The following is a 21,768-nucleotide window of genomic DNA, read 5'->3' on the forward strand; positions in this document are numbered from 1 at the left end:
TCTAGAATGCCTTCTTTTTTTATCTAGTTCGCTTATGCTTTATAGTTTTGGGATTGTTTTGGCTAAACGAAAAAGGACTTTCGACTGTTGTGTTCCCCTTGGAACGGGCCTTAATATCTTATTATTTGCTTTGCTCATTATTTTATCCCACACACCTTAAACCCTTTTGGGTGAATGAAGCTTATCTTAGTTCGGCTACTTCTAAGTAAAGTACTCTACACAAAAGCAATCACTGCTTTTATTTTTTTTTATCGTGAAAATTTTGCCTAGAAAATGTCTAACAGTTAACAAACTTGGGTGCAGAGACTCTATAGATCTCACTTTCTTAAAATACTTAAAGCATTATATTACATTAAAATAAAAATACCTTGCATATAAATAAAACACTACGGCAATTTTTGTGATAATGTGCTTCCACCGCTAAAAATAGACAAAATGGCACAGACACTATATTATACAAGCAAAAAAACTTTTAGAAAGTACTACATAAATCTGATACGTAATAAAACAAGCGAACGTGTGGTCTTGCTTGTTGGTGGAGAACTCGGAGGTCCACTGGGAGGTCTTAGGTCATGAGGAAAAAAAACGATCAACTCGGTCTGGGATCCTGCACATGACCTTGTCAAAAGCATTTATGAATTTTCTTTTTCGTATATAAGAAGGTATTAAAAAGCAATTGTGTTCCTTGGTGCTTAGAGTGTCATGGACTGTTTTCTCACTGCTTAGTTGAGCTTAATTCATGCTTTTTTGTTTTAACATTTAATCGTGTCGCGTCTGATATTTAGCGTGCTTGCTGAATACGCGACAAAGTAAAGCAGAAAGAAAGGTCAGCTAGCAGGGTGATGGATGCTTCTCGATGTTCACAGCTTGGATGAGCACATGTCAAGATCCTGCATGGGGAGAATAACGAGGGACATTAGTCAACAGACAAGCGACAATCAGGCAAACGACATTAGTCAACAGACAAACAACAATTAGTCAACACACAAACGTTATCAAACAAACGAGTTAGTCAACAGACAACAGCAGACAAACAACATTAGTCAACAGACAACAGCAGACAAACGACATTTAGTCAACAGACAATCGATATCAGACAAACGACATTAGTCAACAGGGAAACGACATTAGTCAAGAGACAAACGTGATCAGAAAAACGAAACTAGTAAACAGACAAGCGACATCAGACAAACGACATTAGTCCACAGAACAACGACAGTAGTCAACAGAAAAACGACATTAGTCAAGAGACAAACGAAATCAGGCAAAAGATATTTGTCAACCGACAAAAAAAAGCGTCATTAGTCAACAGACAAACGACAGCAGACAAACGACGTTAACCAACATACAAACAATACCAGATAGCAAACCAACAGCAACAAACTACAGATAAAAGACACCAGACAGTAGACAAGCAACACTAATTAATAGAAAAACCACATCAGACAGCAAACCAAAGAGAAAACATAAACAACAGCAGACAAGCAACACTAATAAACAATACGATATCAGATAGAAAACCAATGGCAACTGACTATACATATAAATGACATCAGTCAAAAGACAAAACGAGACCAAAAGCAGACAAATGACTTCATTCAAAAGCAAAAAAAGAGGAAAAGGGCAAGAGCAAAGAAACAAATACAAATTATATCAAATTTATAAAACTAAAAACATTGGGTTGGTACATATTACCATTTGCTTACCGTTTAGGAGGATACTTAATTATTTTAAAAAATCTTCCTTTTTGCTTTACCTTGCAAATAGTTTTGGGATCTTGCTTTATGAAGAAATCAATTAGTTCTGGGACGTAGTGTTGAATGGCGACAGAGCACTGTAAAAAAATTAAAAATAATAATAACCAAAACCATCAATTTTCACTCAAAACATTTATGTGACAAAAAGACAAACAGAACCAGCATATTCTAAATTGTGGAACAGACGTTTTCTGGTGCATTAGTGCATTATATCAGCATGTGATATAATGTTATGTTGTAGTAATCGGCACCAAAATCTGATATGAAGGCTACAGTTAACAAATACCTGTTTTTTTATCTCCACTTCAGGGATGTAGTCACAGATCATACTCAACATATCTTCAATTCCTTTCTGGAAAATAATAAATGTGATTTTTTTTTCTATTGAGCATGTAACACCTTGGCAGGTACATAATTACCCAGGAATTAAAATATGGAAAATGATTAGTAACTGATGACCCTTCGATAGAAAACAGGGGTATGTCCTGAATGGGGAAGTGTTGGCGACAATGGGGTACAGGATCAAGCCATATAAAAATATTGTCCAATGGGGCAATGAAAAGCGCAAAATGGTACAGTACCTCTATACAGTTGTCACCCCATAGGTAGTCAGAGCCATTTTCAGCTTTAAGACCACCACCCAAATTTTGCATTCAGAGATGTATTCCAGCCTTTTAAAGATACTGCCTGGTAATCAAGCCTCAGTGCAGGCTCGATAAACAGCAGATGTCAGGCGTCGCAGTCTTACGAACCTCCCCCCTGTGCCCTCCGCCTGGCTCACAAAAATGGCTGGTTATTTAGAAAGCCTAACCTCTCTTTGGGTACTATATCAAGTACAATTAAGCATATGCTGCCAACCTCCAATAATCAGCTAATTAAAGTTGGCACCAATGTAAATTACTATTATTGTTTTGGTGTCTGTTTTCTTGTGCCTACCACAGTGACATCATCTTTCAGAGCACTCTGGACATCCTTGACCACTGTCTGGCACACATCACATCCTTTGTTGGCCGTCAGCCTTGGTTTCAGAAGCTTGGCCACTATAAGATAAATTTTAAGTACCATCAGCTCTCTGCATCTCAAAAAACCAGTACAGAGCGTGCATTCAGAATGGTTGTTATGTACATTAGAGCTGGCTGTATTTCTCTTTAACTATGAGAAAAAAAGGTGAAGAAATATAAGTATTTTGTGAAAAAAAAAATGCTTTTATCCCTTTGTTTGGTGAACAACCTGATGACATTGGAGTTTGATTTTAGTGTGTTTCCCACAGTGGTGAAAAAAGGCATGTAGCAAGGATTGGGGAGTATGCAGTAATTTTTGTTCCTCTAGACTTTGAATGATTCATTAATTATCCACTACACTTCGATAATGATAATTTCGTATAACAATAAATCACTAATAAAATGCAAAACTACTAATTGTGCAAGTCTCAAGTCCAAGTCTGAGACTTCTGAAGCACTCTTCTTTGAAAACAGAGTAGTATAACAAGAATTCGTCTTTTGTCAGTGCCCTTAAACAAGGTCTGATTTTCTGTTGAGCACTTTCATATAGTACCTGCAAGGTATGCAGCACCTCCAGCCGAGCAGAGCTTGAGTTCACGACACACCAGTTCAGGTTTAAACTCTTTGCTGAGTATTTCAATGATAAATGGGGTATACTCTTGGACGAATGTCTTGCACTGTGGAGTAAATATTTCGTCATATTAACACATTGACCCCTCAACCGGCCTGTACCGGCTTTGGGAAGTACCCACAACCCAAAAAATTCATAAATGCAAAATAAACACAACAAGATGAAGATACTCAGGCATCAGTCTAAGGGATAAATGGTCTTGCAGATATGCATCCAACCAAGGTGTTGGCATCTACTCTTAAGCCAAATAATAGCACAGGTTCTTTGACAAATCTCAAATCGGACAAGGAGAGAAAAGCAGAATCACCCCTCTCAATAAAACGCTCAAAATACCACACAAGGGAGAGAGATCAGCAAACACAGCTCAAGACACAAATAGATACCTTTATTCTGATCCTCCAGGCACATTTCCTTGGCCTCAAAACACAATGTCCATTCCTTGAAGGATTGTACAACCACGAAGATGTCTTTACGTATTGCAAAGCATTCTGGGAGATCCAGGGGAAAATTCACGAGGGGAGGGCCAGTCAACACTCCTCTCCCCAAAGTCAGATGGTTTTTTAGAAGTCTTTTCACCCCGAAGCCAAACAAATCAATTCCAGGTCATACAGACCCAGAATAGCAGTGTAAACAATTTTGCAATCAATTTGGTTTCAGAAAAGACACCATTTAGGAGAGCTCTGGTGATTCATTAGAAAATTATTTTCTCATCCGGGCAAAGCCAAACAAGAAAAAATCATCATGAATCCACCTTTGCTTGCAAATATCCATAAGCAAAGCAATCAATTATGCCCCAAAAGACTTCATGATGTCCTGAGACACTCTCCTAATATGCTCATAGCTGTATTTTTGATGAAAAATACAAGCAACCATCAACTTGTGCTGGCTTCAGCACATCGACGAGGGATTAAAAGTGGGGACTGCAAAGCACTGTTGGAAAGCTTGGATACCGCTGACAAGGTGCAGCTGTGTTTGACTTTGACGGGCTGTATAAAACTCAGAATAGGGGGGGGGGGAGGTATCTGTTTTCAGTCTGTTTTTTGTAAATTCAGCTCAAAAATAGCCAGGAGTCAATGGGTTGATAACACAGTTTTGTGAATAGCTGACATTGGGATAAGTATCGTGAAATTCACCCTGCTGCTAAAAGACCAATCAGAAATTGGAAATACCTCAGACTGAATGGATCCTGGCATGTAAGAGCACAACTTGTTCAGAGCAGTTTCAATCTCCTCCTGCAGTAAGAAAACACAAAGGAACAAATGAGTACAAAAAAACAATAGTATTTTATCTCAATGAGGAGTAAACTCTAATATAGAACAAATCCAATCGTTACATTTTAAACCTTTTTATTAACATACCAGTAAAAGCATCGCCGCAAAAATAATGTAATATTCAATCCAGTCACATGGAAATATCCAAACGACCAGATGAAAACAACTCTCAACTAATCATATAGCATGTTAATTCTTGCTTGTAATTTGCCAAAAGAAAATAAACTTTTATTGGTCGTGTTCTATTACAGAAAGACTGATTATGTACTGTAACTTTTAATGGTCGTGTTGTATTACAGAAAGACTGATTATGTACTGTAACCACCACTGTTTACACAGGCTTGGCTTAGGATAGCAGGTTAGGGTTAATTAAACTTAAATTTTCATATCTCAACAAATTGAAGATCAAGTACTTACCTTGGTAGAGTTTTCATTCAACATTTTGGAGAGTTCTCTCATCACAAATTCGCACATCACACATGTCTCTGATGTCTTAATCATCAACTTGTGTACAGGTTTCCTGGAGGGTACCATCATAACAGGTCCAGGCATAAGCAGACTGGACACTTGCTGGTCCTTGGACAAAAGGTGCTTTATCACAGCTTTCAGGATCTCCCCCTTGCTCTGGGCAGAGCACAGCTTCAGCTTCTTGCATAAGGCAGCAGGATCTTTCTATTTAGGAGAGAAGTAAAAATTGTTACTTCAAGTACACATATCTCTCTCCACTCATACTCTTTATTCTTTCTCTTCCTCGCTCACTCTCTCCCAGGGCCAGCAGCCTGTCTCTCCTCTCTTCTGCATGACAGCCTTTTTTCAAGGCTTTCCTGATCAACATACTTTATTCAGAGCCTTAGGAGGAGAGCACAACCACTGTTCCTTTGGAAGCCTTCTCAGTCTTTCTGTTAAGAGTACACGAATGCCCATAAAGGCCTCTGATTCCCCAGTCATTAATAATACCCTTGCAAATGCTTGTTTTTCTTTTATATTTATTTCTTTTTTTTTGGGGGGGGAACAGTTGGGACGTAACCAACACAGATCTAATCAAATGGCCTTACTTTTCACCACCACACCCCACACCCACTAATATCAAATTGTGAAATGTACTAACCACAATTGAATCCAAACTGGCAAAAAGTTTCTTGATTGCTTCACCCATAACCTCCTTGCACTTTGCTGATAGCTCAGATGGCAAGAGGCTGCATGCCTTGTCCATTGTTTGAATGATTTTATCCTATATTTGGACAGTTATAAAGAATTTGAGTATCTGACTTCAATCTATTATTAGGGAAAGTTCAGCCTCCCTTTGTCAAGAAAAATATACTGAAATTTATGCTGCTTGTTTTAGAGATTCAAGCAATGCTTGGCCAAAAATATTGTTATTGTTATAGCTAGAAATGCAATGTTTTCGTGACGTTTTTGTTGTTAAAATGATATTTTAAATTAAAATCAACAACTGAAAGTTTTCTTACTTTATTAGTAACAAGAGTTCTGACCGCTCCTAGCTAAATTGCTCAAGCTCTAAAACAGTCTTACAATCAAAGAAGAAAACATAAAAATCTTTTCTTGCTACCTACCTGAAGAGATTCATCTTCTGCAAACTTCTTGATTTTGCCAATGACCTCTTTGCAAGTGTCACATGGAAATGAATTTTTCTCCTTAAGTAAACCACAAACATGATATTAATGCAGAGCATAAATGTTACTCAATATTGTGCAAATATGCTCCCAGAAATAATGTAAATGTATAATGCTCAATAATATGCTCCCAGAAAAAGCAAGATTACATAACAATCAATGACAATCTTCATGTTTTTTTTTTTTTTCACCATGATCATCATTGGCATTTCAATCACAGTAGACCAGGGGTGTGTCCAGAGGAGGGGGGCGGGGGGTCAGGACCCCACCTTAACACCCCCGGTTGACACCTTTGTTAGTACTTGGTAGCATTTGGATGGCAAAAAATACTAGATGGACCTAGTAACCTATTACCACACCATAAGATGTCGATTCAAACTTTTAATTGACCTGTGGTCAGTTACTTACTACTCTGGACCCCACCCTATGTTTTCTCTAGACACGCCCCTGTAAACCTTTTTCACAAAATATTACTGGCTGATAACTTGTCCACTGGTAAAAGGCAAGAAAAATAAGTAACAAGATATCAGTAATGGTTGACGTGATGTTCCAAATTTGTTGTTGGTGAATCCAATCTTTGTCTCGTTTGGGAATAGCGTGTGGTCAGACAAAAGTTTTGGGGGCGGTTTGTCTGCTTTTGACTGCTTGGTTTCATTGACTACACGCTTTTCCCAAACGAAGAAAGGAATTTTTTGATTCTGGGAGGTCGTGCAACAATGAATTTGGCTATAACAGTTAGAGAGAAAGCACATGTGATGGACTTCAGTTACCTTGATACTATTCTTCCAGACTTTCTCTTGACAGTGCTTGACAGCATCACACTCAACAGCCTGAGCCATTCCCTGGCACCAGTATGATGGACCCCAGGTACATTTCTTGCTCCCAAGTAAGAACTTGGTCTTGGCATTAACAGATGATAAGCAAACTGAATTTTCAAATAAACACACATTTTTTAACATTTCTTACAAAATAATGCAAAAACTTCAAACAGTGGGAATAATGGCAGTTGTATATCCAGGGGTACCTAACTTCTCTATTTAGGCTATGCGCCCAGATTTTTTAGGTGGAGTGCAAAGTATGAAAAATGACCCACTGCACACAACCCCTGGCTACTGTACAAGCCTGATGTTTCTATCTTACTTGAAAAATGGAAGACAGATGAAGCAAATGAGGGCTTCCCCTCTCCTTTTGAGTATAAAAATAAACATTTATCCTGGGCTAAAACTGATCTATCTCTAAAGATACTTACAAAAAATTAAGATTTTTTTGTCGCTGTTGTTTTAAACATGAAATTCCTATATATAATTGCTTGAAATATAATAAAACAGATAATCAATTACATAACTCACATTTTAAACAGAATATGAAGATTATCGAGATGTTTTATTAATGAATAAAATATTACCTATGCTCATGTGACATCTTGCTGGCTTTGTTTTCGTTATTTTTATGACGTCGTTTAAATTTAATTGCCAAAAAATATCTAACTATATGTTGCTTTACTCTGATTAGAAAAAAGTCATTAGTTTCCTTCGGAGGGGATATATTTTCCACTGATAACAATAATCGAAATTCGCTTTTTTTAAGAGAAACGAAGGAATCTTTTCAATTCAACAGTCTTTCTCGAAACCCTTTCGTTTTCGATGAGACGGCGTTTCTCAAACAAAAGATCGCTTTAATCGTTAAAGATAGTTATGAAAATTACCTGAGCCTATAATCGCAGCTAGCAGAAGAAATTTCGGACCCATTTCTTACTTATTTTGACGAGTTCCAACTTTTCTGTCTTTCTTGAGAAGCTGCGAATCCGGAAACGTTTTTGCTCACTAGCTCAGAACGTAAACAGGATCAACTTGTACCCAGTCTTTCCTTACTAGCCTTTACCACAGCATAGCCATAGGGGACACTGAATGGCAAAGCCAATAATCAGAGAAGAAAATATCACCCCAAAATCGTGTATTTTATAAGACATAAATTTGCCAACAACAGCACATGTTCTAAAAGTTCTTAGGAAATTCTAGTGACAACATTTCACATAAAAAATCGCTTTACTCGTTTACCTCTCAGAACACCAAATTCCGAGCTACAAACAAAACCATTGACTGGGCTACTTGTGGAAACGATTGGAGAATTTCTGGGTGGCAAATTCAAACAAAAATAATAACATAAATGACTGCGCCCGTCACATCCAGGGAACGACGAAAATATTAAATCTTTAAATGAGATTAACCCTTTTCTGATATAATGACCCTTTACTTTAGGGAAAGTTCATTTATTATCCCGAGGGGGGGGGGGGGGGGGGGGAGCGTGCGTGAGGATTTTTATAAAAGCAAATGCTCTCTTGATAAGTAAGGGAGTAAGGGATAAAAATTAGTTGATCCCCCCTTCAGGAAATTTTCCATGCCCCCCCCCCACCCCCATTACGCTTCCTCCATATTTTCAGTGCCCCCCCCCCCCCCCTGAAAACCGAAGAAAGAAGGAGCAAAGGAAGAAATGGCAATGACGATTTCAAAAACGGGAGCAAGAGATTAGCTTTAAGCTAGACAGAAAGTGGAGGGGAAGGAATTGGTTGAAAACATTAATTCAGAAAAAGTAAAAAGGCACTCAATTTCTCTTTCTTTCTCTTTTTTGTTGGTGCAGCCGAGGATGGCTGCACCAACAGCACTTTCTTCACTGCAGAAGCCCAGTGAGGGAGCTGTTCCTTGTGGTCGTGCCACCATTTTACCTTTCGGTCTTCTGTGTTGATTACCACATCTGCAGTGGCAGCTAAGTAAGCAGGTAGTTCAGCTTTTAGGCCGTTGATAATGCAATCATCATTGAGAAAAGGGAAGATTAGCAAGGCCTCTACTGAGTGCTGAGTTGGCTTCAGCCACTGGACGCTGACCGGACACATATACCTCGCAGCCTTGAACGCTAACACTGTGTTGTATAGTTGGACATTGAACTTTCTCAGAAACCAATCTATGGCTGGTTGAACACATGCCTTTGCCTGCTGTTCGAGGGCTGCTACGTTTTGGGCAGGATTTTCTTCAGCGATTGCTGCTGCGACTGCACGCACGTTTGGAAAGTGAGGGGCTTGGCAGGCTTGGGCAACAACATGGAGTTTCTCATAACACGAGAACACGAGAGGGCCATCACCTTCCAAGAAATAGGTCGCTTTTACAAAGTGCTCCCCAACATCGATGGTGATGGCGAGCTCGAGCTTCAGGTTGATCACTCGCTCAGGATCGGAAAGTATTGCCTGGATTTGAGGGAGTAACTGTGGACCAATATTAGCGGCTTCTGCTTCTATCAAGAATCCCTCAATATCTCCAAACTGCAATAACATTTGTTTGTAGACTTCCCACTTTGACCACCATCTGGTCTCACTGTATGATCTCGGTCTTTGCCCAGTCAGATCTTTCCACAACAGCTTTGCCTTGTAACTATGGCGGAACAGGCGAAGCCACACGCTACCGAACTCTAGAAGAGTTGGAATGACAAGATGATTCCCAACATTGTCAAGCGTGTGTGAGAAACACACAACGTTGAGCAGCTTAGGAAAGATAAATGCAATCCTATCCAACGCTGCCTGGTTCACACTTGCCCCATCTCTCATGGCTGCGAGTAACGAATTGGCCTTGACATCATAATCAACTGATAGGCACTGATTAAGAACTTGTGCAAGATCATCCGCATTCACTGACTTGGAACATATATCAATTTTGACGAGACGTTGAATAATCGACCAATTCTCGTCAAGGAAACGCAGGATGACAGCAATTGCTTCTCCTTGTCGTGTACTTCCGTCAAAGATCATCGAACATCTCTTGTCATGCCAGTCTGGCCAGGCAAAGTCAGTTCATTTTTTATCCTTTCGACTTCCTGCTTGAGAACAATTGAAATGTACTGACCAAGATGAGCACTTGCTGTGAGACGTTGGCCATTCTTTTCTAAGAGGGAGCGTAGCTTATCGATTTTCCCAAGTGGGATGCCAGCCTTCAGAAACTCTTCGACCACTTCGAGTCGGTAGGCCCGTTCAGATATTGGTAGAGTGCTGTCTTTCTGCGTCATGTCCGCCGCTCTAAAAGCCTCCATAATAGTCTGATCCTTCAACTTAGACTTCTTCAGTTTCTCTTTACCATTTCCATGTTTCTTTGAAGCCAAGTGTGTAGTTAGAATACTCTTCTTCGAAGACACTATTTCGCGGCATGCCAGACAAAACAACTTCCCGTCTTTGATTGTTAGTTCCTCTCCTGGATATTGCTGAATCCGATCATGTATGCTTATGTTCTTTACATCACAGTTCCCCCTATTTTTGTTTTTTCCACTGATTGATGGCAGAGTACGCTCTCCAGCTATCTCTGCCTTGCTTGGCTGACTTCCAGTATTGCTAGTGAATGACGCCATCTTGGAACGAGTCACGAGGAGGACTGACGAGAAGGACCGGGTTCTAGAAGGCAACCGCTGACCTATCAAACATATTCCCCAGCCTCCTCGGCTCCTTTGACGAAAATGAATGCAAATTGCGACTTTGGACGACATATGTGAAGTCAGAGTGTGCTGATTAACGCGAAATTATATAAATAATCAGTCGATAATAAGAAAAAATGCTAGCAGTGCTTTTTGGGAAAAAATGTAAAAAAAGTGCTCGCGAAGCCAAATAATGCCAAAAAAAAAAGTGCCAGCATTTTCGGTAAGAGCCTACTTATGAGCCCCTGCCGTGATCATATACAATGATTGATAGCTGTTATTTTGAGGTTCTACAATCCTGGACAATTTGCTTAGGACTTAAGGCGAAAACACACATTTTTTTACATTGATCATCGGCTTCCTTGTAACTATTCTAAAATTGGCCTCCCCTACCCCCTCAACAATGTTCATACGATCTGGGAATGTCCCATAAACAAATCTACTGTCACAAAAAAAATGAGTCTGGAGGCATACAATAGTTGCTACAGCTGTCAGAATTAGCTAATGATCAGGTGATTCTAGGGAAAAAATGGCATGGAAATTGGGATAACGAAACCATTTGTGGCATGTCTTACTACCATAGGCTGAGGCAAAGAACACGGCGACGACGACAGAAAACAATGGAATGAAATTCAAAAATCAACACGTGAAAATGCATTCTCGCTGGAAGATTGTGGTCGTTTTCGAGCCATACCATGACGTGAAAACAACAATATCTGTTCTGTCGAGAACGAAAATGGGTGACATTTGCGCTTCGGGATCCAACTCGCTAGAATAGTAATAAGGTTCTAGTCTTGTTTTTGTTTCTTTGGAAGTATTGGGTTATCTATTGGATAAGGTATTTACCTGCTCCTACCACCATACACACATTTTATTTCGACTTCCTAGAAATAACAGACATCTAGTAATCCAGATATGAACTGCCTGCCCCGCATATGAAATACTACCAGTCGCGGGATCTTACTAGGAAAACCCTTCGACATGTAGACCAGCACTTGAGAGTGCTTGAAAGCACTCTATCTATTCTTTTCATGCCCCATTAGATATCATTATCATGGATAATTAAGAGCCGTTTATAAGCTCCTTTTGGAGCCAAAACAGAGGTTTAGTTTTTGCTTGTAAAATTAATTTGTTTTATATGAAAAAAAGAAGAAAGAAGGCCAGCATTCATCCATCCATTTACATCGGCTGATTTAAGAAAGCCAATGTGATATTTCCGGTTGAATTTGGCAAATAAAGTATCAAACTTTGGTTTTAGATGGTTATTCCAGATTTTAGCACATTATGTGTCTCCTATATTAACTGAAAACAATACCAAAGTTGTGGCTGACAATGGTTCTTTAACGTTTAAAAACATGTAGAATTAAATGGGAGCTTCCCGAGGCGACGATACCGGGCTTGCCAAAACGGGGATTCGAAAGGAAGTCTAAGCGAGGGCGACGGCAAAGCGAGGCCGCGAAAGAAAACAACAGAATAGAAATCAAAATCAGCACGTAAAAGTCCGTTCTCTCTGGCGGTAAATTTCAGTCGTTTTCTAAACCAAAACATCACGTGAAAACATGCGCTAGAATAAAAATAAGGCTCTAGTCTTGGTTTTGTTTCTTTGGAAGTATTGTGCTATAGTTATCTTATGGAAAAGGCAATTACCCTGCCTCAACGAACGTACACATTTTCTTTTGACTTCCTAGAATGACAAAAATCTAATTCACATGAGCTGCCCGCCCGCGCATATGTACTACCAGTCGCGGTATCGTATTACGAAACTAGTCATGTAAACCAGCACTTTTGGGTGCTTAAAAGCACTCTAATCTATCTACTCTTTTCATGCCCCATTAGACGTCATGGATAATTAAGAGCCGTTAATTGGCACCTCTCTGAGCCAAAACAGAGGTTAAGCTTTGTTAAAAATGAAAAAAGAGAAAAAAATAGATATCCTTTAAAGATATCGTTTCACTTTTGTCACATTGATATTGTTTAGACGACAATATTGGAGTATCAAATAGCAAATAGAGCTGTTAAATTTGTTATTTTATAGGGTTTTAGGTGCGAAAAAGAATGCAAGCAAAACGGGTCTTTCTAAAGGAAAAATGATAAAATAAATAATATAAAATAAATGAAAGCCTCCTGAGGGGCCAAAATGACCGTGCCAAACAGGGATTCAAAAGATGATGGGAATGTCTTCGACCTTTTCAAAAGGTTTAAACTTAAAAAAAAAAAAAAAAAAAAAAAAAAAAAAAACATGTTTCTCCAGAAAGACCTGTTAACCTGAAAATGAAATATGATTCTATGGTAATGGCGAAAAATCTAACTAAATCAACAAAATAAAATGTGGGACGCATAAATAGTTTATATCAAATTTTTCATGCGTGATATTCGAGAGAGCAGTTAACTTCTCGAACGCAACTTGTGTCATCATTTGGCTGAAGGCAGCGGCACTGTTAACGCTGTTCAGTGGTATGTAGCCAATCACCAGTCTATAATGATTTGATTTGATACCGTCTGGTAGATCTCTTCAAGAACAGTTCTGTTTTAAAGTTATGTTTTCATTTCCATCTCAGGTTCACGATGGCCAGCTTTCAAGCTCTCCTGTTTCTTGGAATTGTGTTCGGAGCTGAGCTTCAATTTGCAGTAACGTTTTTAGCCATTGTTCAGTGCACAGATAACGTTAACCACTAGAATAAGGTCCCGGAGTCACTCAAAAAGCTAATACAATTTTTGAGTCGAAGGGATAAAAAGATGATTCAAAAAAGAACAAATACAACTTGAATTTTATAAAGTTTTTAACATTTTTTTTTAAAGCCCAAAGAATTCGGTTCTAAAACAACGTCTCCATACACTTCCTATTACTTATCGGCTTACCCAGCCCCGGCCATAACTTCAAAGTGAAGAACCTTATTATTGTATTTTCATGTGTTTGTCTTATACCAACTAGGAGCCGCGAATAACCAACCATCCCGCGATAAAGAGGCAATTTGCTACAAACGATGCTCCGATAGTTGCATCCGAATCAGCTACACTTTACGATCAATCAGCTACAAAGAAGTGTACCCCTAGCGCCGAACTCAAAACGCAGTGCAACAGCGAATTAGAGCTTAATAAGTATGACAATGAGATACTAAAGTGATCGAAAGGTTTGAATTCTTTAAAAAAAATCATATTGATTCTGGTGAGAGGGTTGGGGCTGAAGTGTGTCTTCACTGAAGGGGCCGGTTGAGTTGTCAATGTTGATTGTTTTCTGTAGCTACGACACCACTGCTGACTGGATAGCCAAGCCTGACACAGCAGACCTGAAGTGGATCGAGAAGTGCATTGCCAACTACTATTGCTTTGAAAAGAAACAGGGAGCAGACGAATGGACCTCGATCCCTACCTTAGCGGACGCTCTGGGAACGGAGTACATGGAAAAGGCCGCGAAGCGCGCCAAGCAATTCTTTGTCCGTAATAACGACTGGGATGACTCCAAGACGACGTTCAAGGTTGATGACCAATGCACCAACCTGCTGTACGTGACCGCGGCACGGTACCTCCTAGTAACGCAAGTGCTATACGAAGTTAGCGAGGGAAGTCTAACCGTGTGCGAGAGAGACCTTAACGGAAAGACAAGAATCCCAGCCAACGTGTGCTACCCACCGAACTACGGAAGTCAGACGTGTACCTCCGACTACGATGTCGGCCTCGTCGGACCAGAGTCGGGCAACATTGCTGCTCTGTTTAACGAGTACTTCCAAGACGCAGAGAAAGGTTTTGGGAAGCCGTCCGAAGAAGTGTTTGACACTAACATCTACGCATACACACTCGAATATGCCATGCCCAGCATTTACAGCGGCCTCAAGCAGGATTTTATCGATGGAGTTAACAAGAGAGAGGGGTTATCCAAGTACAAGATGCAAGAGATCGCGAGCGCCATATTCAAGGTGTACAAGTACAAGCAAGAGTTCGGAGATCAATTAGTTAACACCGCTAAGGAACATCTACCGAAGATCTGGGGCAAGCAGCTTAACGACTGGTACAGACTCTTTTTGGTCTGGAGTAAAGATGTGGAAAACGCCATCAGGACAGATGAGTCCGAGAACTTCCGCGAGAGGCACAACAAGATTTATCAGATGCTGGTAGGCAGTGTGGCGGAGGCATCGCGAGATGTAGGTCTCCCTGCTGAACACATGGCACAAGTCAGTCTGGCGCTGATCTACGCTGCGGAGGCGTACCACACACGAGGAGCCATCAGACATATCGTCGGCGTCACGCAGATGAAGAACCAAGACATCGAGAACTCGTTGACTCTGTGGGACTTTTGGACTTCGATGCTTGAGAACTGGGGAGATTCCATCAAGGAGCACCACCACTGTACCTCGGATAACATCAACGTAGAGGTGAGAAACAGGCACAATGAACTGGCTTGTCTGATTGATGACAAAATTCATTAATACATTAAACGCCTTCGAAATTAGAACTTTGCTGCATCATTATAAATAATTACCTTCCTTTACTATATGTTTTCTCCTTTCTAAATAAATCTCGGAACCCATAAATGAATTTATTTTCCAGATATGTGTAATGGCTAGTCCCCCTTGCAGCCGTTCTTGTCTTGTCGCGAGGCGGCGCTATAGTTTCAGTTATTTGGGCTCAAGCTCTCCGCCTAGCTTGACGAGTCCAGAACGGCTACGAGGGAGACTAGTGTAATGCAGGTGGCAATAGATAATTTCGGTAGAGTTGATAATTGATAAATAGTGTTGATTGTTATGTTTATTGGAAAATAAAAGCTTAGTACCTTGGATGGTACTGTTGAGGGTCACGCCGGGATTGTTTGAAATAAGCTCATTTGACATGAAATAAGGCGAGGAATTAATTCAAGTACTAAGCGAGCAATAACAAACAACATATTAAGATCTTTTGATTAAACTCTTAGTTAATTAGTAGCTATCGTCTCGGCGTTCAAACAATAGCACGAAGATAGTCAAGTATAAAATTCATCGAAAAAGCCAAAATCTATAGGTATAGAATTTATTGGCAGTATTAGTGTTTTGAATAGGGAGGAAAACAATCTGGAATAGGGAACCGACGGCTATTGTACGAAATTTTGGCTTCTTTAGTAACAGTACACACGCGCAAGGGTTTCCCGTCATGTCTTGTTGAGGCGATCAATGAGACCTGTTACTAAGGGGCGTACGCAGCCTATAGGCCTGCAGTCACTGGACTGCAAAAATATTTGGCGATTTTATTTGCATAATGAGGGGAAAAAATTTAACGTCTTCTCATTTATTTTTATGTACGTAGTTTTATATATATATGATGAGGATAAAAAAAACTATAATTTTCTTAATAATACTAGTCTACAGACATATTGTTATGTCGTTCAGTGCCACGCGACGACTGAAGCCCTATTTCAGATCGAGGATGACAGAGGATCCTGTAATATTATCAAAAGTCTGACGCATTGACGCAAATTCTAAACCCAAAAGCGGTAGCAATGAAATCTACACGGAGATGCGGGATGAGGGGCCACGCCCTCATTCAGCTTCTGAATGCTTTGACTGCAACTCGTTAAAATCCTGCGTACGCCCCTGCTAGTAATGGCTTTAGCATACTGATTCCCAAAATGGGCTAGAGATTTCTAGAATCACTTTATCATTAAATTATGCCACAATTGCATGTCTATTTGTTAAATACCTTTGTCGCGACTTACTTATAATCTCTCCATCTAGATTACAATACTACTTACACTTCTACCCTAGAATAACTAATCATGATCTGATAACCATGACAGGCATGCCTGGTTAAGATGAGCAAGTACTTAGGGCGGTTGATTCGTGCTATGGACAAGATCCCTCCATCTAGATTACAATACTACTTACACTACTACCCTAGAATAACTAATCATGATCTGATAACCCCACAGGCATGCCTGGTTAAGATGAGCAAGTACATATGGCGGTTGTTCCTTGCTATGGACAAGATCCCTCCATCTATATCACAATGCTACTTACCCTAGAATAACTAATCATGATCTGATAACCCCACAGGCATGCCTGGTTAAGATGAGCAAGTACATATGGCGGTTGTTCCTTGCTATGGACAAGATCAAAGGGCTGCTGGGTAGCAATGGTGACAGCCTTATGGACATCAAGCCCGCGCTCGACCTCATGTCTCACTGGCTGTACGACCTGAAGAAGAAAGGCATAGGGAGTATCCCGGCACAAGAAAGGATTGACCTTTCGAAGCCAGCCAAGGATTACGTGCCGGTCTTCCTGGGTTACTTCAAGTGCTCCACAGATAGACGTGGTCAGCAGCTCTCAGAAGAGTGCTTAAAGAAAATGCAGGGTCAGGTTGGCGCCTACCACGTTACTCTGGCAATCCAGATAAAGAAGGGAAACCTGAAGGCAATTGCCACAAAATAATACCCTGTACCTTGCAAATTTACAAATAAATAAGCAGGCCCATCAATTGATTGTGTCTTTATTTTATTTATAGCTGATATCAGGGGTCAAGTCAGAGCTATTACTGAAATGGCAGGGGTTAATGGATGGGGCAACATAACCTGAGGGCAAGCCTCGTGTATTTGCTAGAAAGGAAGAAGTCATTTCCCTGCATTTATATAAAAATGCTTGCAGTATCGATCATGAAAAATATAACCTAAATATACAAATATAAGCCCAATTATACATATAACACATAAATAGTCCCTCGCTCTGGTTATTTTTTGTACCATTTATAAATCACCTAAAATTTTTTCTTTGACTATATAATAAACTTTTCGTTTTATTTTTTGCAGATCAAAATATACGTACCAAATGTCCAATAACGTTTTTTTTGTAGACTGACTTTGGTAAAATCCAAAAATACCTATTAAACTTGGGTAATGATCAAAGCTGATTTGCTGTTAAAGCCTTTTCTCTAAATAAAACTAGAGAAGAATTCTCTACTATTTGTATGTCTTGAATCATATTACCTGATCTCTGCATTATTTCACTTCAAGTTGCCTATATTTATATGCCTCCCTTTCGTTCTTTTTCCTAAATGTTCTGATGAGGTAGAAGAAAGCTAAGATGTCTAGCATAACGCCTACTATCAACCCCTGCCAGTACTCTGTCGGGTGGAGGTAGCAAACTGATGACAGCACTACGTAGAGAAGAAACTTCTTCCAGTTGTCAAAAGCCCTGAGGAACTTCCAGAGAGAGAAACCAAAGCTACCTTCCCTTAGAAAAGAAAAGGAAAACGATTATAATTATGCAAATGCGATTGATATGACAACATTAAATGACATAAACGCCTAGCAAAGCAATCATGGAAAAGAAGCATTAAACTTGTTCTTTATTCTCAGTTTTCCAACTGTGTACAGTATAAAAATGAGGCACTCTTCCCTGTCTTCATCACAGGCAAAAGTTATGGGCAAGTCTTGGAAAGGTTAAAAAAAAGATGATGAAGAAGATGTTATTCAAATGGCCTGATGTGTCCTTACATTGACTATTTTGTCAATCCTAGACAATGCAGCTCAAAGTTTTTCCAGGTACAGCATGAAGGGGAGAACAGTGTTTGCAGTCATATCTTACAAAAGTTGTAAATCTTTTTTTTCTTTTTTGTTGTTGTTGTTGGACATAGGGGGAGTTGCATGTGTACACTTCTGCTATGCATCTGTTTGAGGGGAAAATTATGTTGACTTGAGGAGGGAATGGAGATGCACCTGTTAATCATTAACACAATTCATGTGCTCTGATTGGCTAAGAGTTTTCAAATGATGGTTTTGTTTCATGACAAATGTCTCATTTGGTACTGAATGTCTTATTTGCAAACACATACTGTATATGTAGGATTGTGCCATAGTGAAGCTAAGATCTTTCAAAATACACAAAAATTAAAATTAAATAGGCCTGATTTGCTCTAAACTTAGAAGCAAGTTAAAATGTGGTTAAATTAAATGCAATTAGGCCTCAAGTCCTCATGCCACCCTATTAGAGTACAAACGATAGGAGTTCTGAGAAAAAAAGGCAACAAACAAAAAAATTCAAAATGATTTTTTTCACCTTTTAAATCAAAATGGCAAAAGAAAATGTCATGGTTTTCCTTTGGTTTTCATATATGGTCATGCCCCAGACTACGTGTTCTAAAAAGTCTGCCATCTTGGATGTTCGGTTAAGTTAAAGCTTATTTGGTACTTTGCTAGGATGACAAAATGGTGGCTGACAGAGGCTGTTAAAGAATTAAAATTATAACAGAAACTTACTTGCAACAAGCACATTTATCAATGATGAATATTATCTCTAAGAAAGAGATAGAAGCACCAGTAATTCTGAAAAGCAACAAAAAATTTAATTTATTTAGTTTGAGGGTTTCCGTAATCACACCTAAAAAACTAGCACAATCCAGAATTCCACATGAAATGTTAATTAAAGTTTCTTCCAGACTATACACAGTAAGGTAGATGGAATAGAGATAACAGATAGGCCATTGGAACAGGGCCGTAGCAGGAGGTGTGGCACTGGGGGCATGTGCCCCTCCCCCAATATTTTCAAAAATGACCAGTATGGGCGTGGCTGTGCCCCCCATTGTTTTCTTAATGTTTCTGTATTGTGCCCCCCTCAATAATTCAAAGCTTGTTACGGCTATGTGGAAAGACATATTTCTTGCAGCACTGACAAACATTATTAGATTTTCAAGAGTGTTTCTTAACAAGGAATGGAGGCTATGGTTTTATGGTGCCAATGGTGCCTTCTATGCCTATTCTTATGCTGTATCTTTCCTCTTGTATATACCATAGTTCAGAAGCAAAGAGTCAATTTTATGCTATAAGATAAATGCTTACAATAAATACACTGCGATCCGTTTGTCCGGCTTGTCAATTAAAAGAATGCCAACCCACCACATTGCTGTAAAAAAAGAAGAGCAAACTATCAAATGAATAGAATGGTTGCTATGGTGATGAATGTGAAATGAGAGGATGTCACTAATGTGTCTATTCATTCAATGTGTTTTTGATAAGAAGTAGCAAGGAACAAAGGAAATCACCATCTTGATTGTGAAAAAGTTGTTATTTTTCTAGGTAGCTGATTCATTTAATGTCGTTTTTAACTTAATAATACAAATGAGACAACAGAATAAATTAATTGAAAGAGAAAAAACGCTGTCCAAACTGTTTCTAGACTCTTCAAATATTATTAGAAAAACAAAAGGAAACAATACATGCAGTTCTTATAATACATTCAGCATTCTTTCTACATTTAAGAGTTATCGCCAGTGCTGTTTTTACTGCCATTATCAATCCTAATATCAAGACAAAATATAGGCCTAAATAATTAATAGGCCACGTTTTTCCTGCTAGCGGTTATCATGAAACCCTTATGTTGATAATGAAAACCAATATTCAAAGTCTCCGCTTCTTGCAGGCATTTAATCGAGCGTCCCTTACCGACACATGTCGCTAGTCCAAGAATCCGCGTAAACGTTGTGAAATGGCGCCAGAAAAATGATCGATCGAGCTCTTCGCCGTTTGCCATTTTTTGCGGCGGTTTTCACTGATTCTAAACCGACAAAACCATAAGCAGATAAGGTAACAAATCTTTGGCGAAGTACGGTGTGCTTGTTAACTTGTACTGTTTCTTCGTCGCTATAATGTTTTATCTTTCGCCGAAAATAGAGACCTCACTTAGACTCTCCGCTTGTTCTTTTGTTTATCTTGCGAAAAACATCAAATTCTACCAGGCGTTATAAGCAGAGCACGAGCGGAACTTTGCCCACACAGGGTCCCCGTCGTGTAGTGTTATGTGATTATCACTACCACATTTGTTTTCTTTTTCTTCAGCTTTTATCCTTTTTTACAATTTTAATCACATGGATAATGTGCTTATTATCAAATGAAATAAATTAGACGATTTGGCCATATTTTATTGGCATTTTCTTGCTTTAATAAAAAACACAGGAAACCCATTTTTTAATAACAGCCATCAAACATGGCGGCCGCCATCAATCTCAACGATGTCCGACGTAATTTCATCAAATACACACCATACTGCGGCGCCGTTGGCTACTCTATCCTAGCCATAAGCTCTATGGGCGTCGAACCACCAAGTTTTAGTGATTTCGGCCGAGTTGCTACATTCCATACATCTCTGTGTATCTCGCATTTCGGCTTTGCAGTGTACTTCTACAACAGACCGATCTTGGACGTCGTGAACCCCCCAAAGGCCAAGCGAGTTCTGTGGAGTGTATTTGGCACGTTTATGATGAATCTTGGCTCTTTGTTATTCTGGGCGATAGCTAAAGAAGTCGGGCCGGAAAATAAGCTCGCTCGTGCAGTAATCGGGCTTTCCTCGGCGGCTGGTCTGGCTTACGTTGCTAGGGACTTTTTGCATGCTATGGACGAAGCAAGAAAGGGTATCTTGGCAGAGCGAGTGGAAGAACAGCCTAAAGCTTAATATGGATAGAATAACTGAGGACAGTTCAAGTGTTAACAAACCTAAGTCATCTACTAACAAGGCACATGAAAAAGAGTTGTCAGTAAGAGTATAAGATGAAACCTTTTTTTAAGAACTTTAAAATACCATATTTTACCTAAAGCAGGCATGGGGATGTTTAAAGAGCTAACAGTGTGATAAGGAGGCTGGCAGAACTCTGTTTCATAGCTGTCAACTCACCCACATTAGGCAGGTGTCACAAGATTTTGGACCTCATCACAAGCCTAATTTTTGTGAGAATTTTCATACATTCTCTGTTTTCACCCACATTGGCTCCCTTTCACATACTTACTCTATTTCACCTGATTTCACAAGATTTCTGTCCAAATTGGGTTGACAGCTATGCTGTTTCTTTATCTACCCATACTTCATTTTCAGATCCCCCCCCCCTCAAGGCTAAAGACTAGACTACACTTATGATGTCTTTTCTTGAGATTTTAACAAAATGATGAGAGGTGATTAAAGATTGCTAGCAAGGCTATGTATTATGTAATTTTTCATGTATTGTAAAATTGGCTAAGCATCAACTCTTATAATAGAAATCTTAATTATTAAAGTTAATTCAGAGGTTTCTTGGTGA

At 39.4% G+C, this 21,768-nt stretch overlaps 4 protein-coding genes across 5 annotated transcripts; 2 read left to right on the plus strand and 2 right to left on the minus strand.

The window, feature by feature from the left end:
* Positions 1–224: 224 nt before the first annotated feature.
* LOC5509875 (prosaposin) lies at positions 225–8,158 on the minus strand. 2 transcript variants are annotated; one of them, XM_048722398.1, is made up of 11 exons: positions 8,000–8,158; positions 7,065–7,219; positions 6,235–6,315; positions 5,769–5,891; positions 5,078–5,332; positions 4,559–4,621; positions 3,312–3,435; positions 2,694–2,797; positions 2,047–2,109; positions 1,757–1,838; positions 225–890 (listed from the first exon to the last, which is right to left on the minus strand). In XM_048722398.1, exons 1-10 carry the CDS (start codon positions 8,040–8,042, stop codon positions 1,794–1,796), a joined length of 1,056 nt encoding a protein of 351 aa, XP_048578355.1. In that variant the 5' UTR covers positions 8,043–8,158; the 3' UTR covers positions 225–890; positions 1,757–1,793. The 2 variants fall into 2 exon arrangements, with proteins under 2 accessions (XP_048578355.1, XP_001630372.2); XM_001630322.3 differs by having other exon boundaries at positions 1,757–1,834; positions 2,044–2,109.
* Positions 8,159–13,109: 4,951 nt separating this feature from the next.
* LOC116616815 lies at positions 13,110–17,184 on the plus strand. Its single transcript, XM_032378883.2, has 5 exons — positions 13,110–13,197; positions 13,302–13,371; positions 13,676–13,842; positions 13,985–15,113; positions 16,764–17,184. Exons 2-5 carry the CDS (start codon positions 13,309–13,311, stop codon positions 17,136–17,138), a joined length of 1,734 nt encoding a protein of 577 aa, XP_032234774.2. The 5' UTR covers positions 13,110–13,197; positions 13,302–13,308; the 3' UTR covers positions 17,139–17,184.
* LOC5509876 (transmembrane protein 72) lies at positions 17,183–20,431 on the minus strand. Its single transcript, XM_001630323.3, has 4 exons — positions 20,144–20,431; positions 19,541–19,604; positions 18,962–19,027; positions 17,183–17,936 (listed from the first exon to the last, which is right to left on the minus strand). The coding sequence occupies exons 1-4, from the start codon at positions 20,229–20,231 to the stop codon at positions 17,702–17,704; spliced, it is 453 nt and encodes a 150-aa protein (XP_001630373.2). The 5' UTR covers positions 20,232–20,431; the 3' UTR covers positions 17,183–17,701.
* Positions 20,432–20,654: 223 nt separating this feature from the next.
* On the plus strand, positions 20,655–21,759 carry LOC5509877. The gene has a single exon (XM_001630306.3). It carries the CDS (start codon positions 20,685–20,687, stop codon positions 21,147–21,149), a length of 465 nt encoding a protein of 154 aa, XP_001630356.1. The 5' UTR covers positions 20,655–20,684; the 3' UTR covers positions 21,150–21,759.
* The last annotated feature ends 9 nt before the right edge of the window (positions 21,760–21,768 follow it).

The sequence above is a fragment of the Nematostella vectensis genome, chromosome 15 (assembly GCF_932526225.1).
Source record: "Nematostella vectensis chromosome 15, jaNemVect1.1, whole genome shotgun sequence".
In the NCBI taxonomy this organism is placed as follows: domain Eukaryota; kingdom Metazoa; phylum Cnidaria; class Anthozoa; order Actiniaria; family Edwardsiidae; genus Nematostella; species Nematostella vectensis.